At 41.0% G+C, this 24,240-nt stretch overlaps 1 protein-coding gene across 3 annotated transcripts in view; it reads left to right on the top strand.

The window, feature by feature from the left end:
- The window catches only part of LOC114651263 (neural cell adhesion molecule 2-like), a 1,104,951-nt gene that overhangs the window by 667,490 nt on the left and 413,221 nt on the right, over positions 1-24,240 (top strand). For all 3 annotated transcript variants that reach the window (XM_051927215.1, XM_051927216.1, XM_051927217.1), the window contains exons 6-7: positions 5,475-5,592; positions 13,238-13,398. In XM_051927215.1, the coding sequence (XP_051783175.1) occupies positions 5,475-5,592; positions 13,238-13,398 (279 nt within the window). The remainder of the gene's footprint in view (positions 1-5,474; positions 5,593-13,237; positions 13,399-24,240) is intronic.

The raw sequence follows: 24,240 nt of genomic DNA, 5'->3' as shown, positions 1-24,240 counted from the left end.
ACCTAACTATCAGACGATCCCATGTTTCTCAGCTCCTTTTTTATCTCAATGGTAGCCATGGCCGCTTTGCTTGTGGTTCTCGTTCAGACACTCGTGAAGGAGCACTGGCGTTCGAGACTCAGACACGACATACGGGTGCGCGGTCTAGTCCTTCGTGGGACAGAGAGAGGGACCCGACCAGAGCTGAAATACGCTTTGCTTTCTCATTCTAATATTATAAATTAATTGGGCTTCAGCCAGTCCTTTGAGCAAATATAAAGTGGGCTACTTTGCATTTTTGTTACTCATTAGCTCAGATTAAAATAACCTTGAAAGAGGCCTGCAACACAATCAGAATTTTTTGGCTTATTATAGAAGCGTCTTTCATAGTTGTATAAAAATACTATATAAAGTGAAATGATAAAAAAGAAAATAATTGTAGGGAATAAAGGCATTGGGTATTTACGGAAGTCGAGAGAGGATGTGCAATATCGTTAATTTTTTTAAATTGTTTCCTCGAGATAATGGACTACTTTTATCGAGATCTTGAGAAAATGAACTTTGTTTTCTCGACATAACAGGAATAATTTTATTGAGATCTCGGTAAAACAAAAGATCTTGTTTTCTCGAAATGATGAAATAATTGTATCTGACGTTTAATGTTTAGCTTATTGAAGCCACGTCCTGTTTGAAATGGCAGAAGAGCAGAACTATACTGAGCAGCGCGTCACATTTTTGTTCAATTGAGGGCTGACACAGGCTGAAATATCTTTATGCCTAACAACGTTAGTGTGCGTCATTTAAGAAGACGGTTAGCAAGGCTTCAGCTGTATAGGCGTCGCAATCTAAGCGAGCCATGCCAGGTGCAAACGTTAAGTTTTGTTATCTCAAGATCGAGATAAAATGAGTTCATTATCTCGAGTAAATAAAGTTCATTTTCTCTAGATCTTGATAAAATTAGTCTGTTATCTCGAGGAGACAATTTTAAAAAATTACGATATTGTACATCCTCTCTCGGCTTCTGTAGGTATTTCTGAGGGAGATCAATATTTCAGCAGATGTTATTCTTTATCTTTCTTATTTATCTAATGATCTTTCCTGTCTGTTTATTGCAAGTATTAATTCCTGCTGACCTTACGTGGGTTAATTAACCAATTAGTTAATCATTGTGCCCATTAATGTAATCAATCAGTTAATGCTTTAGTTAGTTAGTTAGTTAGTTAGTTAGTTAGTTAGTTAGTTAGTTAGTTAGTTAGTTAGTTAGTTAGTTAGATTGCTAAATTTTATTATGAATTGTACACCTGGACAAACTGGTGAGGAAGGCAGGCTCTATTGTTGGCATGGAGCTGGACAGCTTGACATCTGTGGCAGAGTGACGGGCGCTGAGCAGACTCCTGTCAATCATGGATAATCCACTGCTTCCACTGAACAGGATCATCTCCAGACAGAGGAGCAGCTTCAGCGACAGACTGCTGTCACCGTCCTGCTCCACTGACAGACTGAGGAGATCGTTCCTCCCCCAAACTATGCGACTCTTCAATTCCACCCGGGGGGGTAAACGTTAACATTATACAAAGTTATTGTCTGTTATACCTGCCTTGCACTCTCCACCTTGCATTTTTTAACTTGCACTGCATTTTTATCACTCTTTTATTAATATTGTTTTTATCAGTATGCTGCTGCTGGAGTATGTGAATTTCCCCTTGGGGATTAATAAAGTATCTATCTATCTATCTATCTATCTATCTATCTATCTATCTATCTATCTATCTATCTATCTATCTATCTATCTATCTATCTATCTATCTATCTATCTGTCTATCTGTCTATCTATCTATCTATCTATCTATCTATCTATCTATCTATCTATCTATCTATCTATCTATCTATCTATCTATCTACAGTGCATCCGGAAAGTATTCACAGCGCATCACTTTTTCCACATTTTGTTATGTTACAGCCTTATTCCAAAATGGATTCAATTCATTTTTTTCCTCAGAATTCTGCACACAACACCCCATAATGACAACGTGAAAAAAGTTTACTTGAGGTTTTTGCAAATTTATTAAAAATAAAAAAACTGAGAAATCCCATGTACATAAGTATTCACAGCCTTTGCTCAATACTTTGTCGATGCCCCTTTGACAGCAATTCCAGCCTCAAGTCTTGTTGAATATGATGCCACAAGCTTGGCACACCTATCCTTGGCCAGTTTCACCCATTCCTCTTTGCAGCACCTCTCAAGCTCCATCAGGTTGGATGGGAAGCGTCGGTGCACAGCCATTTTAAGATCTCTCCAGAGATGTTCAATCGGATTCAAGTCTGGGCTCTGGCTGGGCCACTCAAGGGCATTCACAGAGTTGTCCTGAAGCCGAATGGCAGACCAACCACAAGCATTACCTGGTAGATAACCACCCACACACTTCAGGTCGGGACTCAGACTATGAATGCAATGAATATATATGTATATAAATAGTCACAATAGGTAGACAAAAAGTCAAAAAAAGTTTTGGGGCAGCCACCCATATATTATTCCCTGGCTGCAAAAGGGTATAAGTTATGCCATTGATGTGCATAGATTGGAATTCAAAATGGAACTGATGGTATAGAGGCAAGATGGCAGCTTTAAAGGCCAGTAAAGGAAGTGATGTAATTGGAAACTGGAACCAGAAGTGATGTCATCGGGGACTGGAAGTGCCTTCATCAATAGAGCTGGACCTAGAAATGGCATCTTCAGGACCTGAAGTGACGTCTTCAATGGCAGCGGTACCTAATGGGACTTCCTGTGGATGGTCTGCAGAGGACTGAGAGAGAGAGAATTAGTGCAGCTCGCCACCCTTGGTCTGGTGTGGTACTTCTATTATTCAGACCCTCTTGTGTGACTATATATATATATATATATATATATATATATATATATATATATATATATATATATAAAATACAGGTGCTGGTCATAAAATTAGAATATCATGACAAAGTTGATTTATTTCAGTAATTCCATTCAAAAACTGAAACTTCATTCATTACACACAGACTGATGTATTTCAAATGTTTATTTCTTTTAATGTTGATGATTACAACTGACAGCTAATGAAAGTCCCAAATTCAGTATCTCGCAAAATTAGAATATCAATTAAGACCAATGCAAAAAAAGGATTTTTAGAAATGTTGGCCAACTGAAAGGTATAAACATGAAAAGTAAGAGCATGTACAGCACTCAATATTTAGTTGGGGCTCCTTTGGCCTGGATTACTGCAGCAATGCGGCGTGGCATGGAGTCGATCAGTCTGTGGCACTGCTCAGGTGGTATGAGAGCCCATGTTGCTCTGATAGTGGCCTTCAGCTCTTCTGAATTGTTGGGTCTGGTGTATTGCATCTTCCTCTTCACAATACCCCATAGATTTTCTAGTCAAGTAAGTGAACTAGATAGATAGATAGATAGATAGATAGATAGATAGATAGATAGATAGATAGATAGATAGATAGATAGATAGATAGATAGATAGATAAGAAAGGCACTATATGATAGATAGATAGATAGATAGATAGATAGATAGATAGATAGATAGATAGATAGATGTGAAAGGTGCTATATAATAGATAGATGTGAAAGGCGCTATATAACAGATAGATAGATAGATAGATAGATAGATAGATAGATAGATAGATAGATAGATAGATAGATAGATAGATAGATAGATGTGAAAGGTGCTATATAATAGATAGATATGAAAGGTGATATGTAATAGATACATGTGAAAGGCGCTATATAATAGATAGATAGATAGATAGATAGATAGATAGATAGATAGATAGATAGATAGATGTGAAAGGTGCTATATAATAGATAGATGTGAAAGGCGCTATATAATAGATAGATAGATAGATAGATAGATAGATAGATAGATAGATAGATAGATAGATAGATAGATAGATAGATAGATAGATAGATAGATAGATAGATAGATAGATAGATGTGAAAGGTGCTATGTAATAGATAGATGTGAAAGGTGCTATATAATAGATGGATATGAAAGGTGATATGTAATAGATAGATAGATAGATAGATAGATAGATAGATAGATAGATAGATAGATAGATAGATAGATAGATAGATAGATAGATAGATAGATAGATATTCTTAGTTCAATGGAGCTCCTTAACTCCTGAATGTGTTACCTTCAGCCCATCAGTAAACTTTTTCTGCTGTAGATCAGTTCTTCCTTTTCCTACCAATTGGTTTTGGCTTTTGTTTTATCGTTATTGTAAAACACAATTTGACATGAAACTGTATTGTTTTGAATTGAAACAGGTAATTAGTAGGAATAATAAGAGTTGTGGTTATAAATATAATTTCACCCTGTAGCAGATATTGTAAAAGTGGTAGCTTCAGTCAGATGTGAAGGTAACGCGTTGCTGTAATCGTGCACCATTACAAAGTTTTGGAGGGATTAGACCAAGACCAAGAGGAGTACACACTGAATGGTGGTCTACTTTAGCTTATCACATACTGTACAACGTTTGTGCGCATTTATGTGGCACATGGAATGAATCAAATGTTTTAAGCGTTGTAGAGAAAAGAACAGGAGTAAAGAAATGGTATAGTGAACTGTGTACAATGTCCCACTCCCCTGTGTTATGTCTGTGGGGAGCCCCTTTACTGAATTTCGCATGCTTTTAAACTGACCGGCGCGTGTCCGTCGCTCCTGGTTTGTGTAGTACGCGGGTCTTGAAGTGGGCTGTTACACCGTATTGGCAGTTCCCTGTTTGTTCTTTGTGTGCCAGGACACAGCGGCACATTGTGGTCTGACCTCCAAGCAGACACATCAGTTCTCCACTGAATTGCATTACCTTTCCCACCAACCTGCCCCCATGTCTGTTTATGCTTACCCAAGATGAGTCAGGAGGGTGATCCATAGACACTGTACAGCGCCCCTGAGCAATTTTCCAGTTAAGGGCCCAATTTCATTCTAGCAGTAACGAGATCATGAACCGGCAACTTCCCAGATCCCAGTGCAGCTCTTTAGCCTCCACTCCGCTTATTGTATGTTACTCTCTCATCCACATTCACGTCTCATTACTTTCAGAGCTGGCAATCATCGGTGATCCACAAGTAACCATTAAACTGTGTCTTTTCCAACAAAAAGGTCAGGCTTGTTAAAATAATGATATCCTAAATGTTCCTTCTGGGCCCAAAGGCTGAACTCTCCTCCTTCATTCCGATGCCAGGCTCTCCTCACTCCGTTTATTTAGGCATTGATCAAGCCTCACACTTTATGTGTTTAACTTTTGAGGGGAGATCTTTGGAGAAACACCGAAAGAAGAAACTGCTGTATGTACAGCTTTTCTTATCGATCTGAAAAGCAGACTGAGAGGAATAATCAAGCGCTTCTACTCACCCAGGGTGCTTCAGCACATACATACGGTGCCGCCGACCGCCAGGCCTTTCCAGTGACTCCATATTTCTTATTTTTTATCTTCTTATGTTTCAGTGCCTCCAATTCTGTCCGTGGCTCAGAGGTCCTTCAATGCGACAGCAGAGCGGCAGGAGACGGTGACGTTCGTTTGCAGGGCCACAGGTTACCCTGAACCTGCCATCACCTGGTACAGGTAAGGCTCCACCATTAACCCTTTAGGGGAGTTCAGACTGATGATAATTGTATCGACTCACTGCAGCTTCACGTCTCCAGTCCATCAGCAGATTAGGAGTGTGGGCCATTGATTTGACTCTAATTTGTCCCATTAGTCTACAATTACAGGGTAAATCATTTGAATCGGAGCTAGCGTGACTTCTTCCATGGCGACCTCCCATGTTTTTCCAAATTTCTGCTCAGCACCCCACTATAATAGATCTATATATTCTCAGTGCCAATAAGAAATATTCACAAGTTTTCAGAGTTTATTATCATGCAACATTGAATCCCAGTGGATTTCACTTGACTCTGGTATCAATACAAAGAGACTCTTTAATGGCAAAGTGTAAACAGGTCCAAATTCATTACAAATAAGTCCTAAGTATTCACCACCTTCATATCACTATTTACTAAGTGCAGGGCTGGCAGCCATGGCAGTCTCGAAGTCTGTCTGCTCAGGTTTCTTATCAGCGTTGCACATCTGGACGCTGCGGGGCATGCAGTCCCAGTGACAGGGGTGGCACCCAGCATGGTGGTCTGCTTCTGTGGTCCATCCACTTCAAAGTCGTTGTGTGTCCAGCAGGGGGCACTAGTTTCTAGATAGACTCACCTTAACATCATATTTATAACAAGATGTGGGTTCATTTTCAAAAATCCTCTTGTCGAGAGTGGACTAGTAAATGAACCAGCAGATTCTGGACAGCTTCTCTTCACAGTTTTAAGGTTGCTGATTAAGCCAATCAAATATTGTGATATAACAAAGAGTATGCACCTATGTATTGTAAAGGAGACAAGTTAAAGGTCATCTCCATGATGACAAATAAAGAAGGAAAAAGACACAGTGTTTTGGCCGTATAGCTTGATGCAGATGCGCACTGCTGCAGCCCAACACGAACTGTACAGGTGCTGGTCATAAAATTAGAATATCATGACAAAGTTGATTTATTTCAGTAATTCCATTCAAAAAGTGAAACTTGTATATTAGATTCATTCATTACACACAGACTGATGTATTTCAAATGTTTATTTCTTTTCATGTTGATGATTATAACTGACAACTAATGAAAGTCCCAAATTCAGTATCTCGGAAAATTAGAATATCAATTAAGACCAATGCAAAAAAAGGATTTTTAGAAATGTTGGCCAACTCAAAGGTATGAACATGAAAAGTATGAGCATGTACAGCACTCAATATTTAGTTGGGGCTCCTTTGGCCTGGATTACTGCAGCAATGCGGCGTGGCATGGAGTCGATCAGTCTGTGGCACTGCTCAGGTGTTATGAGAGCCCATGTTGCTCTGATAGTGGCCTTCAGCTCTTCTGAATTGTTGGGTCTGGCGTATTGCATCTTCCTCTTCACAATACCCCATAGATTTTCTATGGGGTTAAGGTCAGGTGAGTTTGCTGGCCAATCAAGAACAGGGATACCATGGTCCTTAAACCAGGTACTGGTAGCTTTGACACTGTGTGCAGGTGCCAGGTCCTGTTGGAAAATGAAATCTGCATCTCCATAAAGTTCGTCAGCAGCAAGAAGCATGAAGTGCTCTAAAACGTCCTGCTAGACGGCTGTGTTGACCTTGGACCTCAGAAAACACAATGGACCAACACCAGCAGATGACATGGCACCCCAAACCATCACTGACTGTGGAAACTTTACACTGGACCTCACGCAACGTGGATTCTGTGCCTCTGCTCTCTTCCTCCAGACTCTAAGACTTTGATTTCCAAAGGAAATGCAAAATTTACTTTCATCAGAGAACATAACTTTGGACCACTCAGCAGCAGTCCAAAGGCGAGACGCTTCTGACGCTGTCTCTTGTTCAAGAGTGGCTTGACACAAGGAATGCGACAGCTGAAACCCATGTCTTGCATACGTCTGTGCGTGGCGGTTCTTGAAGCACTGACTTCAGCTGCAGTCCACTCTTTGTGAATGGGTTTTGTTTCACAATCCTCTCCAGGGTGCGGTTATCCCTATTGCTTGTACACTTTTTTCTACCACATCTTGTCCTTCCCTTTGCCTCTCTGTTAATGTGCTTGGACACAGAGCTCTGTGAACAGCCAGCCTCTTTAGCAATGACCTTTTGTGTCTTGCCGTCCTCCTTGTGCAAGGTGTCAATGGTCGTCTTTTGGGCAACTGTCCAGTCAGCAGTCTTCCCCATGATTGTGTAGCCTACAGAACTAGACTGAGAGACCATTTAAAGGCTTTTGCAGGTGTTTTGAGTTAATTAGCTGATTAGAGTGTGACACCAGGTGTCTTCAATATTGAACCTTTTCACAATATTCTAATTTTCCGAGATACTGAATTTGGGATTTTCATTAGTTGTCAGTTATAATCATCAACATTAAAAGAAATAAACATTTGAAATACATCAGTCTGTGTGTAATGTTTCACTTTTTGAATGGAATTACTGAAATAAATCAACTTTGTCATGATATTCTAATTTTATGACCAGCACCTGTATATTGTAAATGAACACAAAGGACAAGACGATGACGGATAGGATTAGGCTTATTGGAGGATGCTTAGTCTATCTATCTATCTATCTATCTATCTATCTATCTATCTATCTATCTATCTATCTATCTATCTATCTATCTATCTATCTATCTATCTATCTATCTATCTATCTATCTATCTATCTGTCTATCTATCTATCTATCTATGTATCTAGTCCCACAGGATACCCTGTCTAATTGCAGTGTCCAGGTCGTTTAAAGATTGTAGCTCCTCAGAGAATTGTCTGTGAATGAACGGCAACTTCTGCTGGAACTCTGGGTTATATATTACTAGGCCCGGTTGGGATCAAATCGGAAGTGACCTCAGTGGTCCTCTGGGATTCTCTCCTTCTCCTATCTAAGGAAGCCGACGGAACAAACATTGACGGCAGTATCACGCTTCATTCCTTCCCCACGTTTGTCCAGCACAAACACAGCAAATGCTCCCTACTCCCACCTATTTAACTCTACCACAGAGTCATGGCCTGAAGTTTTGAAAATGACACCAGTGTTGGTTTTCACAAAGTTTGCTGCTTCAGTGTTTTTAGATCTTTTTGTAAGATGTTTCTATGGCATACTGAAGTTGAATTACAAGCATTTCATAAGTTTCAAAGGCTTTGATTGACAATTACATTACATTTATGCAAAGAGTCAATATTTCTTTTTCAAGACAATTCACCCTGCCGTGCTGTCTGTCCATCAACTTCTGGGCCCAATCCTGACTGATGGCAGCCCATTCTTGCATCATCAATGCTTGGAGTTGTTCATTATTGGTGGGTTTTTGTTTGTCCACCCGCCTCTTGAGGATTGACAACAAGTTCTCAATGGGATTAAGGGCTGGGGAGTTGATGTTTTGTTCCCCCAGCCACTTAGTTCTCACTTTTGCCTTATGGCCCAGTGCTCCATCATGCTGGATTGTTCATTGTTGGTCACCAAACTGTTCTTGGATGGCTGGGAGAAGTTGCTCTCGGAGGATGTTTTGGTCCCTTTCTTTATTCATGTCTGTGTTCTTTGGCAAACTTGTGAGTGAGCCCTGCACTCCTTTGGCTGAGAAGCAACCCTACACATGAATGGTCTCAGGATGCTTTACTGTTGGCATGACACAGGACTGATGGTAGTGCCGCTCACCTTTTCTTCTCTGGACGCCCCAAAGGGGACTCATCAGAGTAAATGTCTTGACCCTAGCAGTCCTCGGCAGTCCAGTCCCTGTACCTTTTGCAGAATATCAGTCTGTCTCTGATGTTTTTCTTGGCTGCTTTGCTGCTCTTTTTGACGTCCACCAGGCCATCCTCCTAAAGTCTTCGCCTCACTCACACCTGCCCGCTGCCATTCCTGAGCAAACTCTGCACTGGTGGTGCCCGCAGCTGAACCAACTTTAGGAGACGGTCCTGGTGCTTTCTGGACTTTCTTGGGCACCCTGAAGCCTTCTTCACAACAGCAATGGAAATGGGTTTGTTGGGATTAAGTTCATTTTCATGGCAAAGAGGGACTTTGCAAGGAATTGCAGTTCAGCTGATCACTCTTCAGAACATTCTGGAGTCGATGCAAATTGCCATCATAAAAACTGAGGCAGCAAACTTTGTGAAAATTAATATTTGTGCCATTCTCAAAACCTTTGGCCATGACTGTATATACAGTCATAACTCAGTTAATCATGTCCCAGCTAGCGACGTCGCATTTTAACAATGGGCCTTCCATACAGATACAATAAATGATATTGAATAGCATCAAAATGCCATTAAAAGCAGTCATATTACAGTATTATTATTGTATTTCAATAATTATTGTAATTTTATGTGACTTATGTATTATGCAGATGTTAGGTTAGGTTACGTGAGCTTAGGTTAGTTTAGATTAGGTTATGTCAGATCATGTGTACACTTGAAATGTAATCATGGCAATCATGTTCTGCTAGCGAGAAGCCTGGTTTTTCTGTGTGCTGCGCGTGGACTGCACTGTGGTAGACACGGCGCCTTAAATCCAAAATGACATTAGACACAGAGGCACAGCCCAACCCCTTAATGTACATCAGCTTGATCTCGTTGAAACCATATGCCGTCATTAAGCGAGACATGACTATCATGACTATGTGTATATATATATGAATATGTATATGTATATATATATATATATATATATATATATAGTCCTGCGGTGGGTTGGCACCCTGCCCGGGATTGGTTCCTGCCTTGTGCCCTGTATATATATATTGTGAGACTTTCCCGGACACCACCAGTCGGAAACCACTTCTTTATAAAAAGCACACGTTTATTAAACATTAAATAAACACAGTTCCACACAGCACACAATGCACAAAGCAATAATCACCCCAAAATAAACTCTTTCTTAGTCCTTGGCCGCCTTTCCTCTCCTCCTGGGAACTTTGTCCTCCCACTCCCGACTCTGGCTCACTAACTGTAAGGAGGCGGCCCCTTTTATTCCTGCCCAGATGTGCTCCAGGTGGCTGATGACGTTCATCCGGCAGCACTTCCTGGTGTGGCGGAAGTGCTGCCCTTTGAACCGGAAGCACTCCGGGCGTCCCTGGCCGATCCCTCCGCCATCTTGCCAAGTGTGGCGGAAGTAATCACATCCGGGTCTCCTGAGGCTTAAAGCACCCCCTGGCGGTGGCCACGGTACCCAATATGTCAAATCCTCTTTGTCCCTTTCCTGTGGCCCTCTTTTTATCCAGGGCGGCTGCCCCCTTGTACCCCGGAAGCTATTAATGTCCCTTTCCGGTCCCTCCAGGCATCCCGGACAGGTAATGACCGCAGTCATCTGTGACAATATATATATATATATATATATATTCTATATATTATAATATGGATTCTTGAGTTGTTCTGCCGGGAGAGAGGAAAAAGAGTTAGTGGGCAGCGCCAAGCCCTGGTAAGGTGGGTAACGGCATCTATTTGAGCCTGTAAACTATCTACGAAACGCACATGTGTGGCAATATATATACGAGGTGAGACACAAAAATAACCAGGTTGGTAAAAAAAAAAAATATTTATTGATGAATTACAGCATCCTAAACATTGTCACCTTCTATATCCTTCCCCTCCCTCCCGATCTCTACACCGCTCCATTCATATCTTCCATTGATTGAGACTGTGCTGGAAGTCTTCTTGCTTGAGGCTCTTCAACAGGCTTGCCGTTTCTCTCGTCACTTCATCCATTGAAGAAAAAATGTGTTCCCTTCAGGTCACTTTTGATTTTCTGGAACAAGCAAAAATCGCACGGAGCTAATACGGGCGAATAGGGAGGATGGTCGAGGACAGGAATGTTTCTGTCAGTCAAAAACTGCTTTACGGAATGTTGTCTCCGTGAAGCACCCACTTCCCTCCCTTGACCTGGGCGTTGAACGTCTTCCACATTTTCTTGTCCTTCCTTGAACGTTTGTGCCACTCAAAAACTTGTGTGTGAGTCAAACTGGTATCACCGTACACTGTTTTTATCACATCATAAGTTTCTGTGGCCGTTTCGTTCAATTTTCGAGAGAAATCTGATGTTGATTAGCTGTTCGATTTTTTCACCCGACATTATAAGCAGCAACTCGTGTACCGATTGTTGTGCAAATACTGACTGGGCTATTCACAGCCGGTCAGCGGTTTGAGAGGGTCTGTATGAGGGGATATAGATCTATGATTCATGTCTGGCCGACCTCCAAATGGTTTTCCAGGAAAGCCTCAAGCCCAGTCTAGTTATTTTTGTGTCTCACCTCGTATATATAGTAAGAGATAATAAAGAAGCAGAAAAAGGTTTGCGATAGCCACCCCATATGCTTGGAATAAATACAAAAAAGAAACAATCAAAGAAAAGCCTTTACAGACTGAGTTCAAGACAGAACTGCCTTAATGGTAACACAATGGCATTTTTATAGACAAGTCAGAGGAATTGATGTCACTGGGGCTGGAACCAGAAGTGATGTTGACAGGCCCAAGCAGGATTTCCCTCGGATGGTCTACTCATCAGATGTACACACCTTTGCTTCCACTTTTGGGGATCAGAATTCTCAGATGTTGCACCACAGCAGCTGGTTCACTTACTCAGGAGGGTGTAGATCATAGTATTACATCCATAGGTCTGAATCGCCATCTGATTATTTGGGTGGTCACCTAGCAGGTAATACTTGTGATTGGTCGGCCAGTCGCCTGATGAGCCGCAATTAGGGCAAAACACGTGTCGTGTACTCTTTGTATTATTTGGCAGGCACTGTGAAACATCTCTAAGAGCTGCTTCTCACATCTGAGAGGGCATGGCGGATGTTTGCCGACCTGATATAATACTGTCATTTAAGTGAACCAGCCGCCGTGATGCAATGTCAGAGGTTTCGCCTCACGCGCTGATGTCCCATAAAGGGAAGCCAAGGTGAGTACATCTCAAGTGCCCCAACTAGGGTGAAACACGTGTCATGTACTCTTTGTATTATTTGACAGGTACTCTATAACATATATATAGAGGGGTGGACAAAAGTAGGTTTACAGTTGTGCAAATACAAAACACCAGAGTTTATTCTCGTATTATTTATTTGTATTATTTGTCTTCTTATTTGTCAAGTCCTTATCATCACTATTATTAAAGTGTCCTTGAGTGTAGCGATCATAACCTGCATGTCATTTTCCATACGAACAACTGTAAACCTACTCTGGCCCACCCATGTATACAGTACTGTAATGGCAACGCTAGCCAGAAAAGTTTGTGGTCACCTGACCCAGAGAGAGCTTGCCTGACAATTGTCAGTCAGCCCGTCTCCTGATACTTCAAGTCTGCATTTTCCATCCAGGCCTGTAAAAATGATAAACACGATTAAGAAAGCTGGAGGCATCCAAATGCTGTTATTTTACTTTTTGGTTTGCTTTATATTGTGGTCCTTTGCTGCCTGTCACAAATAACCCTTCATTAACTTGGAATTTCAGCCACTTTAGTGTTATTTTGGGTGTGGAGAAGACCTGAGAGCGCCCCCTATCTGCGAGAGTAGACATCAACACATTTAGCTTTTTGATGTGCATGCTTTCTTGTTTTGTTCTCTGGTAAGATGGCAGCCCAAAATCAAATTCTAGACCATACATACTGGCAAAAGTTGAATAATCAGGTTAACATCTTCATTTGGTGAACATTTTTGTCTTGTAGGAATGGCAGACTTATTGAAGAGTCAGACCAGTATCTGATGAGAGAGAGGAGTACCGAGCTCACTGTCCGAAATATCAAGAAAGATGATGGAGGCTCCTATTTCTGCAAGGCCACAAATAAAGCTGGAGTGGACCAAAGCGAGCTGCTTCTGAAGGTGTTTGGTGAGTGTGCTGACGTTTCTGTTGCCTCTTTCATACATAACTCTAGGGCCTTTACAGTATGGCTGTGCTACAGTCAGGTCCATAAGTAGTTAGACTGTGACACAATTTTCATCCTTTTGGCTCTGTACGCCTCCACAATGGATTTGAAATAAAGCAATCAAGAGGTGATTGAAGTGTAGACTTTCAGCTTTAATTTAAGGGCTTTGCCAAAAATATCGTATGAGCCGTTTAGGAGTGACAGCCATTTTTAGACAAGGTCCCTCTATTGGCTGTCATTCCTAAAATTGGGAGGCCTTCACACAGAGCCACAAGGCAGGCTAAGACATTTCACCAGTGTGCCCCTAAGAAGCTCACCCCAATCCTGCAAGTCTTACAACTCCTACCTTCTGGCTTCGGCCTTCATAGGTCTATAAAGGGGAGCTGGCTTTAAAACGTCAAAAATATAAAGAAAAATCCTGAACTGTACATAAAATATCTTACAATGGAGTAAACAGTAAAACTCAGGCTTGTAGTGACAAGTCACAACTAGAAACTTTACAAATTGAGAATTTATTTCAGGAATTACCCTGTTTACCACCATGAACTCTAAAGCTGCTAAACTTGCCTTGGGACCCTTTTTTGCCTTACGACAACAACATCTGGCATCGTGTGGAAAAGTCCATGCTTGGCAGCCATCGAATTGAACTGAACTGGAGAGATTTTGTATGGAAGTATGGTCAATAATACCTCCATCCAGAATCCAGACATTCATCAAAGGCTATAGGAGGACAGCGTCTAGAGGATGTTAGATTTGCAAAAGGAGGCTCAACTAAGTATTGATGTCATATCTCTGTTGGGGTGCCCACATTTATGCACCTGTCTAATTTTGTTATGATGCATATTGAATATTTTCTGTTAATCCAATAAACTTAATGTCACTGCTGAAATACTACTGTTTCCATAAGGCGTGTCATATATTAAAAGGAAGTTGCTACTTTGAAAGCGCAGCCAATGAGAAACAAAAATCAAAAGAATTAAGAGGGGTTCCCAAACTTTTTCATATGACTGTAATTATGCAGGAGTCAGACAACATGTTGGAGAACCAGTGGGTCCCCATTTCAATAAAACAACATGCAGAGCTCTGCGTATTCTGACTCCATTGCTGACGAGTCCAAGACTGACTGGCTCCTTCAGAAGGGGCGGGGCTTACTAGCAGGAAGCAGGAAGTGAGTTAATTCGTCCTCCAGCTGACATCCCTTAGAGTTGTGGGGAAGAAAACGATGTTGTGTCAGCAATGGCGCCCCCTCTTGTCCCAGTGGTGGTATTGCTTACCTGTCCAGAGCCTTGAGCAGGTCTCCATTACAAACACACACATTATAGGATTTACAAGTCTTTTGTTTCTTTGGCTCCTTTTTTCAACTTTGATTATGTAAGTCCTTTTTCTTTATGATTTCTGGATCTGATTTTCGGCTCTGTTTAAAGGATATTGTTTTCTGGATTTGGTATCATTTGATTGGCTTTGCCTTTTAGGCATGTCTCATTTTAATTCAGTTTTTTTTTTTTCCATTTTGCGCTTGTTTTTGAATTTTGTTAATAAAATCGTTAACGTTGTTTTTTGGGACAGGGGATTTTTATGATTTCTCTTCATCCCTACTTTATCGTTTCTTCAGTTTTGGACTACAGAGGGCGAGAAGTCTGCTTTTTAAGTTTGAGGCCAGGTTGATGTTTAATTTTTTTAGTCTGTATTTAGAGCCTTGTGGCCTTGTTTTGGGCTTAGCCTGGGCCTTGAGTTTGATGAAGCCCAGCATAGATGTATCCACATTCTGGACACCCAGTATGCACCAACTTTGTTCATGTTTAACTGTTCATGAAGAATGAATTTAACCAAACAGTGATTACATCTTGCCTGAAGAAGGGGCCTGAGTTGCCTCAAAGGCATGCCTACTGTGAACTTTCCAGTTAGCCAAGAAGTCATTTTTCTTGACTTTTCTATATATTCATAATGGCTAACACGGTACAACACCCTAGTTCTACAAACATTTCTTTGAAATCTGCCCTAAACAAGTTTCCATGTTTGTCCTTGCATTCCTGCTCAGGCATTTATTTTAAAGTAACAGATAAGATCCACTTCATACTTTTATTAAGAGAAACTTCAGTCTTGTCTCTTAATCTCTATTTGCTTAAAATGAAACAGTTAATCAGCTTTGGTTTTTCCTCAGTGATCACTGACCATGGTCCTGAATCAGCCAAGTCGCTCCTCTCTGGACTGTCTCCAGTGCTGCTGTGTCTTTTATTTGTAATATGGAAATCAAAACTATATAATTAAGCATAACCTCTCTTGACTTGTACTCCATGCACTATACAGTCACATGAAAAAGTTTGGGAACCCCACTTAATTCTTTAGCTCATTGGCTGAACATTCAAAGTAGCAACTTCCTTTTAATATCTGACATGCCTTATGGAAACAGTAGTATTTCAGCAGTGACATTAAGTTTATTGGATTAACAGAAAATATGCAATATGCATCATAACAAAATTAGACAGGTGCATAAATGTGGGCCCCCCAACAGAGACATGACATCAATACTTAGTTGAGCCTCCTTTTGTAAATCTAACAGCCTCTAGACGCTGTCCTCCTATAGCCTTTGATGAGTGTCTGGATTCTGGATGGAGGTATTGTTGACCATTCTTCCATACAAAATCTCTCCAGTTCAGTTCAATTTGATGGCTGCCAACAGGCCCGGTCTTAGGTGTTATGGGGCCCTAGGAGAAAGGGGGGTCCAGGGGCCCCCTGAGGGGGGCAGAGGCCCCCTGGAAGCTCTGTGAAATGCGTGAAAATTAGACCAAGGAGTTGATCCGGGGCCCCCCAGATGCTGGGGCCCTAGGCGGTCGCCTACTTCGCCCTACGCCTAAGGCCGGGCCTGATTGGGACAAATAATGCTGTAGTATATTTAAGTATATATGACAATTGCTCACTCGGACAATTTGTTTTGGGGGCCCCCAAGAAGGCGGGGGCCCTAAGCTATAGCTTGTGTAGCTTATACGTAAATCCTGCACTGGCTGCTAAGCATGGACAGCCTGCTTCAAATCATCCCATAGATTGTCGATGATATTCAAGTCAGGGGACTGTGACGGCCATTCCAGAACATTGTACTTCTCCCTCTGCATGAATGCTTTTGTAGATTTCAAACTGTGTTTTGGGTCATTGTCTTGTTGGAATATTCAACTCCTGCGTGACTTCAACTTTGTGACTGATGCTTGAACATTATCCTGAAGAATTTGTTGATATTGGGTTGAAGTCATCTGACCCTCGACTTTAACAAGGGCCCCAGTCCCTGAACTAGCCATACAGCCCCACAGCATGATGGAACCTCCACCAAATCTGACAGTAGGTAGCAGGTGTTTCTCTTGGAATGCGTTGTTCTTCTTCCGCCATGCAAAGCGCTTTTTGTTATGACCAAATAACTCAATTTTTGTCTCATCAGTCCAAAGCACTTTGTTCCAAAATGAATCTGGCTTATCATATATGAGCATTGGCATACAACAAGCGACTCTGTTTGTGGCGCGAGTGCAGAAAGGGCTTCTTTCTCATCACCCTGCCATACAGATGTTCTTTGTGCAAATTGAATTGTAGAACGATGTACAGATACACCATCTGCAACAAGATGTTCTAGCAGGTCTTTGGAGGTGATCTGTGGGTTGTCTGTAACCATTCTCACAATCCTGCTCATATGCTGCTGTTGTATTTTTCTTGGCCTGCCAGACCTGTTGGTTTAACAGCAACTGTGCCTGTGGCCTTCCATTTCCTGATTCCATTCCTTACAGTTGAAACTGACAGTTTAAATCTCTGAGATCGCTTTTTGTAGCCTTCCCCTAAACCAGGAGACTGAACAATCTTTGTTTTCAGATCTTTGGAGAGTTGCTTTGATGATCCCATGCTGTCACTCTTCAGAGGAGAGTCAAAGGGAAGCACAACTTGCAATTGACCACCTTAAATACCTTTATATCTCATGATGGGACACACCTGTCTATGAAGTTCAAGGATTAATGAGCTCATCCAACCAATTTGGTGTTGTAAGTAATCAGCATTGAGCAGTGACAGGCATTCAAATCAGCACAATGACAAGGGGACCCACATTTGTGCACAGCCAGTTTTTCACATTTGATTTAATTTCCTACAACTAAATACTGCGTCACTAAAAATCTTTGTTTGGAAAAGACCCCAGTACTTAGATGTTCCTAGGAAATGAAAGACACACCACTGTTATCTTTATTGTTGAAAGGAGATTCAATTATTATGCAGGCTGAGAGGGGTTCCCAAACATTTTCATATGACTGTATCTATTATATAATAAAATGATAAGGTCTGTGTGTCCAGGCCCTCACAGTAATCAGATTGCTCAGTTTGATGCAATGAAAGAGGAAGCGCAAGTGAGATTCATGAGGAATAGTAAAGGCGCATGCTAAGAGAGTCATCTTAAAAGTACAGAAAGTATAAAACTGGTACCTTCAAAATAATAACCGAGTCTGAGAAGCAGGCTTTATGGGAATGGCCTTGAGAGGGGGAGCAGCAGGTAAGAGAAGTTCAGACACACACGAATACGCAGGAAAGACGCTGGAGGCACAAGTAAGCCAAGAGAGTGAAAATATTCTTGTTATTCCATTAACCTTATTATTTATTAATAAACTTAATTTATTTTAGATTTTATTAACTTAATTATTTTAAATTTTTATTATTTATTAGTCTTCGACTGGTGCCCTCATAATAGCTTTATTGATTGCATCTATTCACTCTCTCAGTGTAGAGAACCCACTACAAAACCCCCAGGTCCTTCTCATAAGCTGTACATTCAAGTTTTAGACCTCCCACTGCGAAGTCAACTCTAACATTTCTACTTCCAACATTTTAGATTTTATATTTCTTTTAATGAATGTCTAATGAGCTAAAGTGTTCCCAAGTATAAAAGTCACAAAAATGCCCACTAGAGGGGGAAATACCATGAAACCCCAGCTTGTTATACTTAAAGGCAATGAAGAATCTTCATAAATAAAAAAATATATATTTATTTTAACCCTTAAGGTACCAGAACTGGATATAGTTGGTTCCCAATGCAATTTCCTCAGCATGTCGGAGCCAAGTATATTTGGTGACGTACATTCATTGAACTCTGCAATTGGCTCTAGTCTCTTCTCAGTGCAATTTGCCAGCACGCTGGAGCTGATCAGTCCGTGCCATATATTTGTTGGGCAGCCAGCTCATGACCACTGGCACCCCCTTGTGAATTAGCATCACTGTCCCTGAGATTCAGCCGCTGCACTAGACTGGCCTGCAAGCGTCAGTGTGTCAAGCCAGTTCAAGCGCAGCTGGTGCAGTCGGTGATTTACTGAATTGCATTAATGGCGTCACTTGCACCTTGTACGTATAATAAGAGATTGTTGCAGTAGTTTTTTTTTTAAATAGTTTTTACAGTTCATTGGCAGGGTTTAAAATGATCCGTGTTGCAGTAATTATGATGCTCTTTGCATGAAAAAAATATGTGATCCATTAAAATTTCACTTCTTCTTGGAGAATTGTGACATTTACTTACAAAGTGCAGCAAAAAAGTATTTGGCGTCTGGGGATGCATTAACCCCCCAAGTATGTGGTTTAAGGGTTAACGAAAAGCTCTGTTAAAGAATAATAAGCTCCAAGAAGCACAAAGGTACAGAAGGCAATGCCCTCAAAATAGAAAAACCAGAGGTAAACAATGTTGAAAATCACAATCCAGAATCATCTTCTTCTTCCTTCAGCTGGTCCCGTTAGGGGTTGCCACAGTGGATCATCTTTGTCTGCATATTGATCTGGTCCAAGTTTACGCCGGATGCCCTTCCTGACGTAACCCTCAGAATGAAAAGTCAAAAAACAGAGGAAGGGTTCAAAATATTCATAAATCTCAAAAAGCACAGAATAAACTCCAGAGTACTCACCTCCCACCCCACAAGAGCTTTCACAATGAACCGCAGGGGACTGTGGGCAGCTGATGGACGGGTTGCTCCGACCTCTCACCGTCAAATTACATGGCACACAATGTTAACAACGTTAATAAGCACAAGGTGACATTTGAAGTATGAACTACTTGAATTTGAAATAAAACAGAAAGGCAGGCGTCGATATCTAGGGAATCCACTCACAAGATTCAAACTGGAAAGCCAAAGTAGAAGACATGAACAGAATGTCAAAGCAAGAGTTTCACGTTAAATAGCACTGAGTGCTACAGCATCAAGTGGCCCCGCCCTCCCCGGCTCCACAGAAAGAACATAACTTACAGAACTTTTAAACGTTCAACAACATAAAGTGATACAAAATAAATAAACAAAACAATATTCTTAACAACCTACATCAATCTAAAATACATCAGAAGGAGGAAATAAAGAGAAAAAAGACATCCAGAGCCAAGATGGAGCCCTGGTTAAACCAAAGCAGGCAGGCAGACAGACAGACAGACAGACAGACAGACAGACAGACAGACAGACAGACAGACAGACAGACAGAAAGAAAGAAAGAAAGAAAGAAAGAAAGAAAGAAAGAAAGAAAGAAAGAAAGAAAGAAAGAAAGAAGTGGTAGCGCTGAATGTTACATTGCGTTCCAGTCTATAGCAGGCTTTGTTGGTGATTTCACACTGTCTACCCAACAAATCATGAGACGCGACAGGTCATACGAGCCGAGTGAGTCACCCTCATTACTGCCGCTGTCCTCTGCCCTTCCCAGCTGTCGAAAGTAAAATCCCACCATCTTCTGAAGGGATCTCATTAGGTGTGTACCGTATCTGTCTCAAGCCCCGCTGGCCGGAGCCGTTAATCCCCTGCAGTCTCCTATCAAAGCTCTCTGCTCACGATTTTTATAAATAGACTTCAGAGCCGTTGAGATAAAGCCCCCGAGTCAGACAGATATATTTTGCCCTGAAAGATAAATGGCCGGTCTTCTTCTAAGCACCATCCGTGACAGCACTGCAAGTTTACAAAAGCGTGTCAAACATCATGGAAGCCTAATGGAAAACAAAGCTGCATGATAAATGCTGATTGAGCACAATTTACTCCTGTAGAGGTGCCAGGGTTCTAGCAGGATGACGGATTACGCAGGTCTTTATACGGAATAAAGACGGGAAAGTCGTTTAAAAGTACATTTTGCATGATTGTGTCTAGATGGATGTACATTATAAATGTGGAAAGTCTGATAGAATAATATAGAATGAGAGATTTTCATCTAAGCAATGGCAAGTGCCTTCTTTACAAATGAGTCACATATTAGAGAGAGAAGTTTCCAGAAGTGAAGGGTGGGTGGGGCTGAGCTACTAAATATGAATAAGGGAGTGGCAAACAGACAAGGGACAGAGACGCTGATACAGTGATGGCAGCGGCACGGCAAACTGACCCCGGGGGGTTTGGGGGTATCTGTATTTGTCGTGAAATTGTAGCAATGCACTCCATGATTTGAACTTCTGTGCAGGCTTCTTGGAGACAAAAGATTATTATTGTCACTTGAACGCTGTTAGAAATGGATTAAAGATTAAAATTGTGATGATACAGAGAACAGCAACAACATACAACAATGGAGCTCAAAGTGTTTTACAATATAACAAAAAAAAAAGTTATAAGAAATAAAAAAAGATTAGGCAATACATATTAAAGAATAAGTAACAACAAGATAAGGGAAGGTCAGATGGCCAGGAGGACAGGAGAAAAACAAACCAAAAATTCCAAATAGGTTGGAGAAAAAAAAAATCTGCAATGGGGGTCCAAGGCCAAAAGACCACCCAGCCACCACTGGCCATTCTAACTAACATAAATGTTCCTAACTCAAAGCTCTTAGTCTTTCATTTGTTGGTTTCGTGGAAAGCTGAGACTCCCGCCCTCCTTCCATCATCTCAGGGGGGCTTCATGGTGCCTTGATCAGGTGGTGGAGGTAGTGCAGATCGCCACCACAGAAGAACCGGAAAGAAACAGCAGAGAAAAGTGGGGATCCGTGAAGAATATGAAGAAGAAGGAGAAAAGTATGACTCCTGTTGCAAAATTCATGGTAGAGTTCTACTCATATTTTTGAGGGGGTCTTGCATGGTATGGTAGTTATCCCTTAAACCGCCGGAACTGGCTATAGTCGGTCGCCAATGCAATTTACCAGCACGCCAGAGCTGATCAGTCCGTGCCGTCCATTCGTTGAGCAGCCCCCCCATGACCACTGGCGCCCCCTTGTGAATCAGCATAACTGCCCCAGGTATTCAGCCTCTGCACTAGACTGGCCTGCCAGCATCAGTGTTGGCCTCAGTGTGCTCAAACGCAGCTGGCACAATCGGTGATTGACTGAATTTCATCAATGGCGTCACTTGCACCTTGTACATATAATAATAGATTGTTCCAGTAGTGTTTTTTTGTAGTTTTTACAGTTCATTGGCAGGGTGTAAAATGATCCGTGTGGCAGTAATTGTGATGCTCTTTGCATGAAAATTAATATGTGATCTATTAAAATTTCACTTTTTCTTGGTGAATTGTGACATTTACTTAAAAAGTGCAGCAAAAGAGTATTTGGCGTCTGGGGGTACATTAACCCCCCAAGTATGTGGCAGTTTAAGGGTTAAGATTCTTGATTTGGATTCTCACTATTTGAAGTAAGTTCACTTTCTTCAAAGCCATTAACAAGTCGTCCACCTTACTAAACAAGCTGAGTAGTTTTATAACTGGTTGTTTTGCACTGTTATTTTATTAGCATTATTTTGAGGGGGGTGTTGTTATTCTTTTCACATTCTTTTTCTTCTTTTTGGGATTGCTGAACCCAGTCCTGACATTTACATTTTGATATTTCTTGGAAATATGTTACGTCTTCCCATGCTGCCACTTTGTTTTCTGCAGGAGTCACCATTTTGTGCCAATTTGTTTAGCGTTTGCTTATATGGTTGTTAGGGATGATGTTGGGGGTCACGGATGGCATGCCATCATTGCTCAAGGGCCTTCCTGATTGTTAAAGTTTGTGGATACTCAAGAGAATTTCAAGGCTTGTGTGCATTTAAAGTTCTTGAAGATGTTAGGATCACATCTTGGGCTTTGTCACTAGGGTTTAGGATTAGGATTAGTGGAGGAAGACCCATATAGGGTACACTGATCCAAATGTTTATCAAATTTATTTCTTTTAACCATCCGTTTTATTTTACACTATACAATTAAATAAATAATAAATATTGGTTACGTTGTATAAAAATTAATTCTAAAATGTTAAAATACTTTTTAAATGTATTTAAATAAAGTATAAATAATCATACAAAATGTATTTAAAATTATATGAGGGTTAAAAACAGTGCCCCCTATTGACCATTTAAATAAAAGCTAAATTTATAACTGTAATAAAATGGATAAATCCTAACAGCTCCTTACTATTTTAATCTAAAGCTTCATTACAAGTATCTAAATGAATCTAAAAATAAGGGAAACTAAAAGGTCCATCATTTGACCCCAGAGCTATTTTTAAATTTAAAGCACCCAAGGGAAAAAAATTAACATCAGGGCCCCAAGGAGTGTTTTAATCTCAGGGCTCTGAGAGGTATATTTAACTTCAGGGCTATAAAAAATATTATTTTTAAGATAAGGGTTGGGAGTGGGGAAAGGACATATTATAACTATTTTTAAATTTAAAGCCCCCAGTGGGTAAAATATAACATCAGGGCCCCAAGGAGTGTTTTAAACCTCAGGGCTCTAAGAGGTATATTTAACCTCAGGATCTCCATGAGGAATCTTTTAACATCAGGGCAGTAAAAATGATTGTTTTTAAGATAAATGATGGAGGTGCGGAAAGGCCGTATTATAACTAGGTTTAAATTTAAAGCCCCCAATGGGGTAAAATTGAACATAAGGGACCCAAGGAGTGTTTTTTTAACCTCAGGCCCTCAGGGAAATTTTGAGGATCAAATTTTTGGCTTTGCCACTAGGTTTAGGGTTAGGCTTAGCATTTGTTTCCGTCTCTTGTTTACCTCTCGCTCGTGTTTTCTATTGTACTCCTCCCAGCAGCCAACAAATGCACTCAATGGTTTCCTCTTGTGATTCAAACTTCAGTTCTCTGTGGTGTCTTTACATTAGACCTGACAGATCAAAGTCATGGCAGTGCTGTTGTAGGGGTTTCTTTGGTACTGCCAGCATCCACCATCATGGCAATTCATGAACACCTGGCCATACGCATTTCAGGTCATGTAGGGTCTCCCCGTGGGTGGTCCCTTTTCACCTCAAAGCCATTTGACTCTAAATTTGAGGTGTCGCTGTTTTAGTCGAGGCACTTCATAGCCAAGAGATTTTCCTGAGTAGCAGGTGACTGTCAGGCTCTCAGTTGACTTATCGTCAAATCTCTATGGCTGCATTTTGTCATATGATGATGAAGATGTCACATCACAATGATCAGGTGCCAAACGAGACACACCAGGCATCATCAGCCCATTGTTTTAGTGATTTTTCATGACATGTAATCTTGTATGCTTTCCTAGTTAGTAGCAAAAGAGGGGTAAACACTTTCAGCTAGGGGCGAAAATCTTAACGAGGGAGAAATCCACACACATACAGGGAAATGCTGGGATGGCCCCTAAAATGGCACTACTCACTAAGTCCAGCCAACAACATTGTTGTTTCAGAATGCCAAAGAACTCATCATAATTTACTGGTGGTAGTTGAGGTTCACCGCTAGGAATATAAATGTGAGGATGTGAGGCAGGTCTACCGTTCAAATACTCAAGCACATCATTTTCTCTTACAATGGCCTTTTCCAGAGGTGGTCAGTTTAACAATAGATTTTGAGACAATGTAAGCAAACGACTGGACAACTTGACTTGTGTGGGTTATGTCACCATTGAC

The sequence above is a fragment of the Erpetoichthys calabaricus genome, chromosome 4 (assembly GCF_900747795.2).
Source record: "Erpetoichthys calabaricus chromosome 4, fErpCal1.3, whole genome shotgun sequence".
In the NCBI taxonomy this organism is placed as follows: Eukaryota; Metazoa; Chordata; class Cladistia; order Polypteriformes; family Polypteridae; genus Erpetoichthys; species Erpetoichthys calabaricus.
Note: the sequence above shows the minus strand (reverse complement) of the source record. Positions and strands in the feature narration are given on the sequence as shown.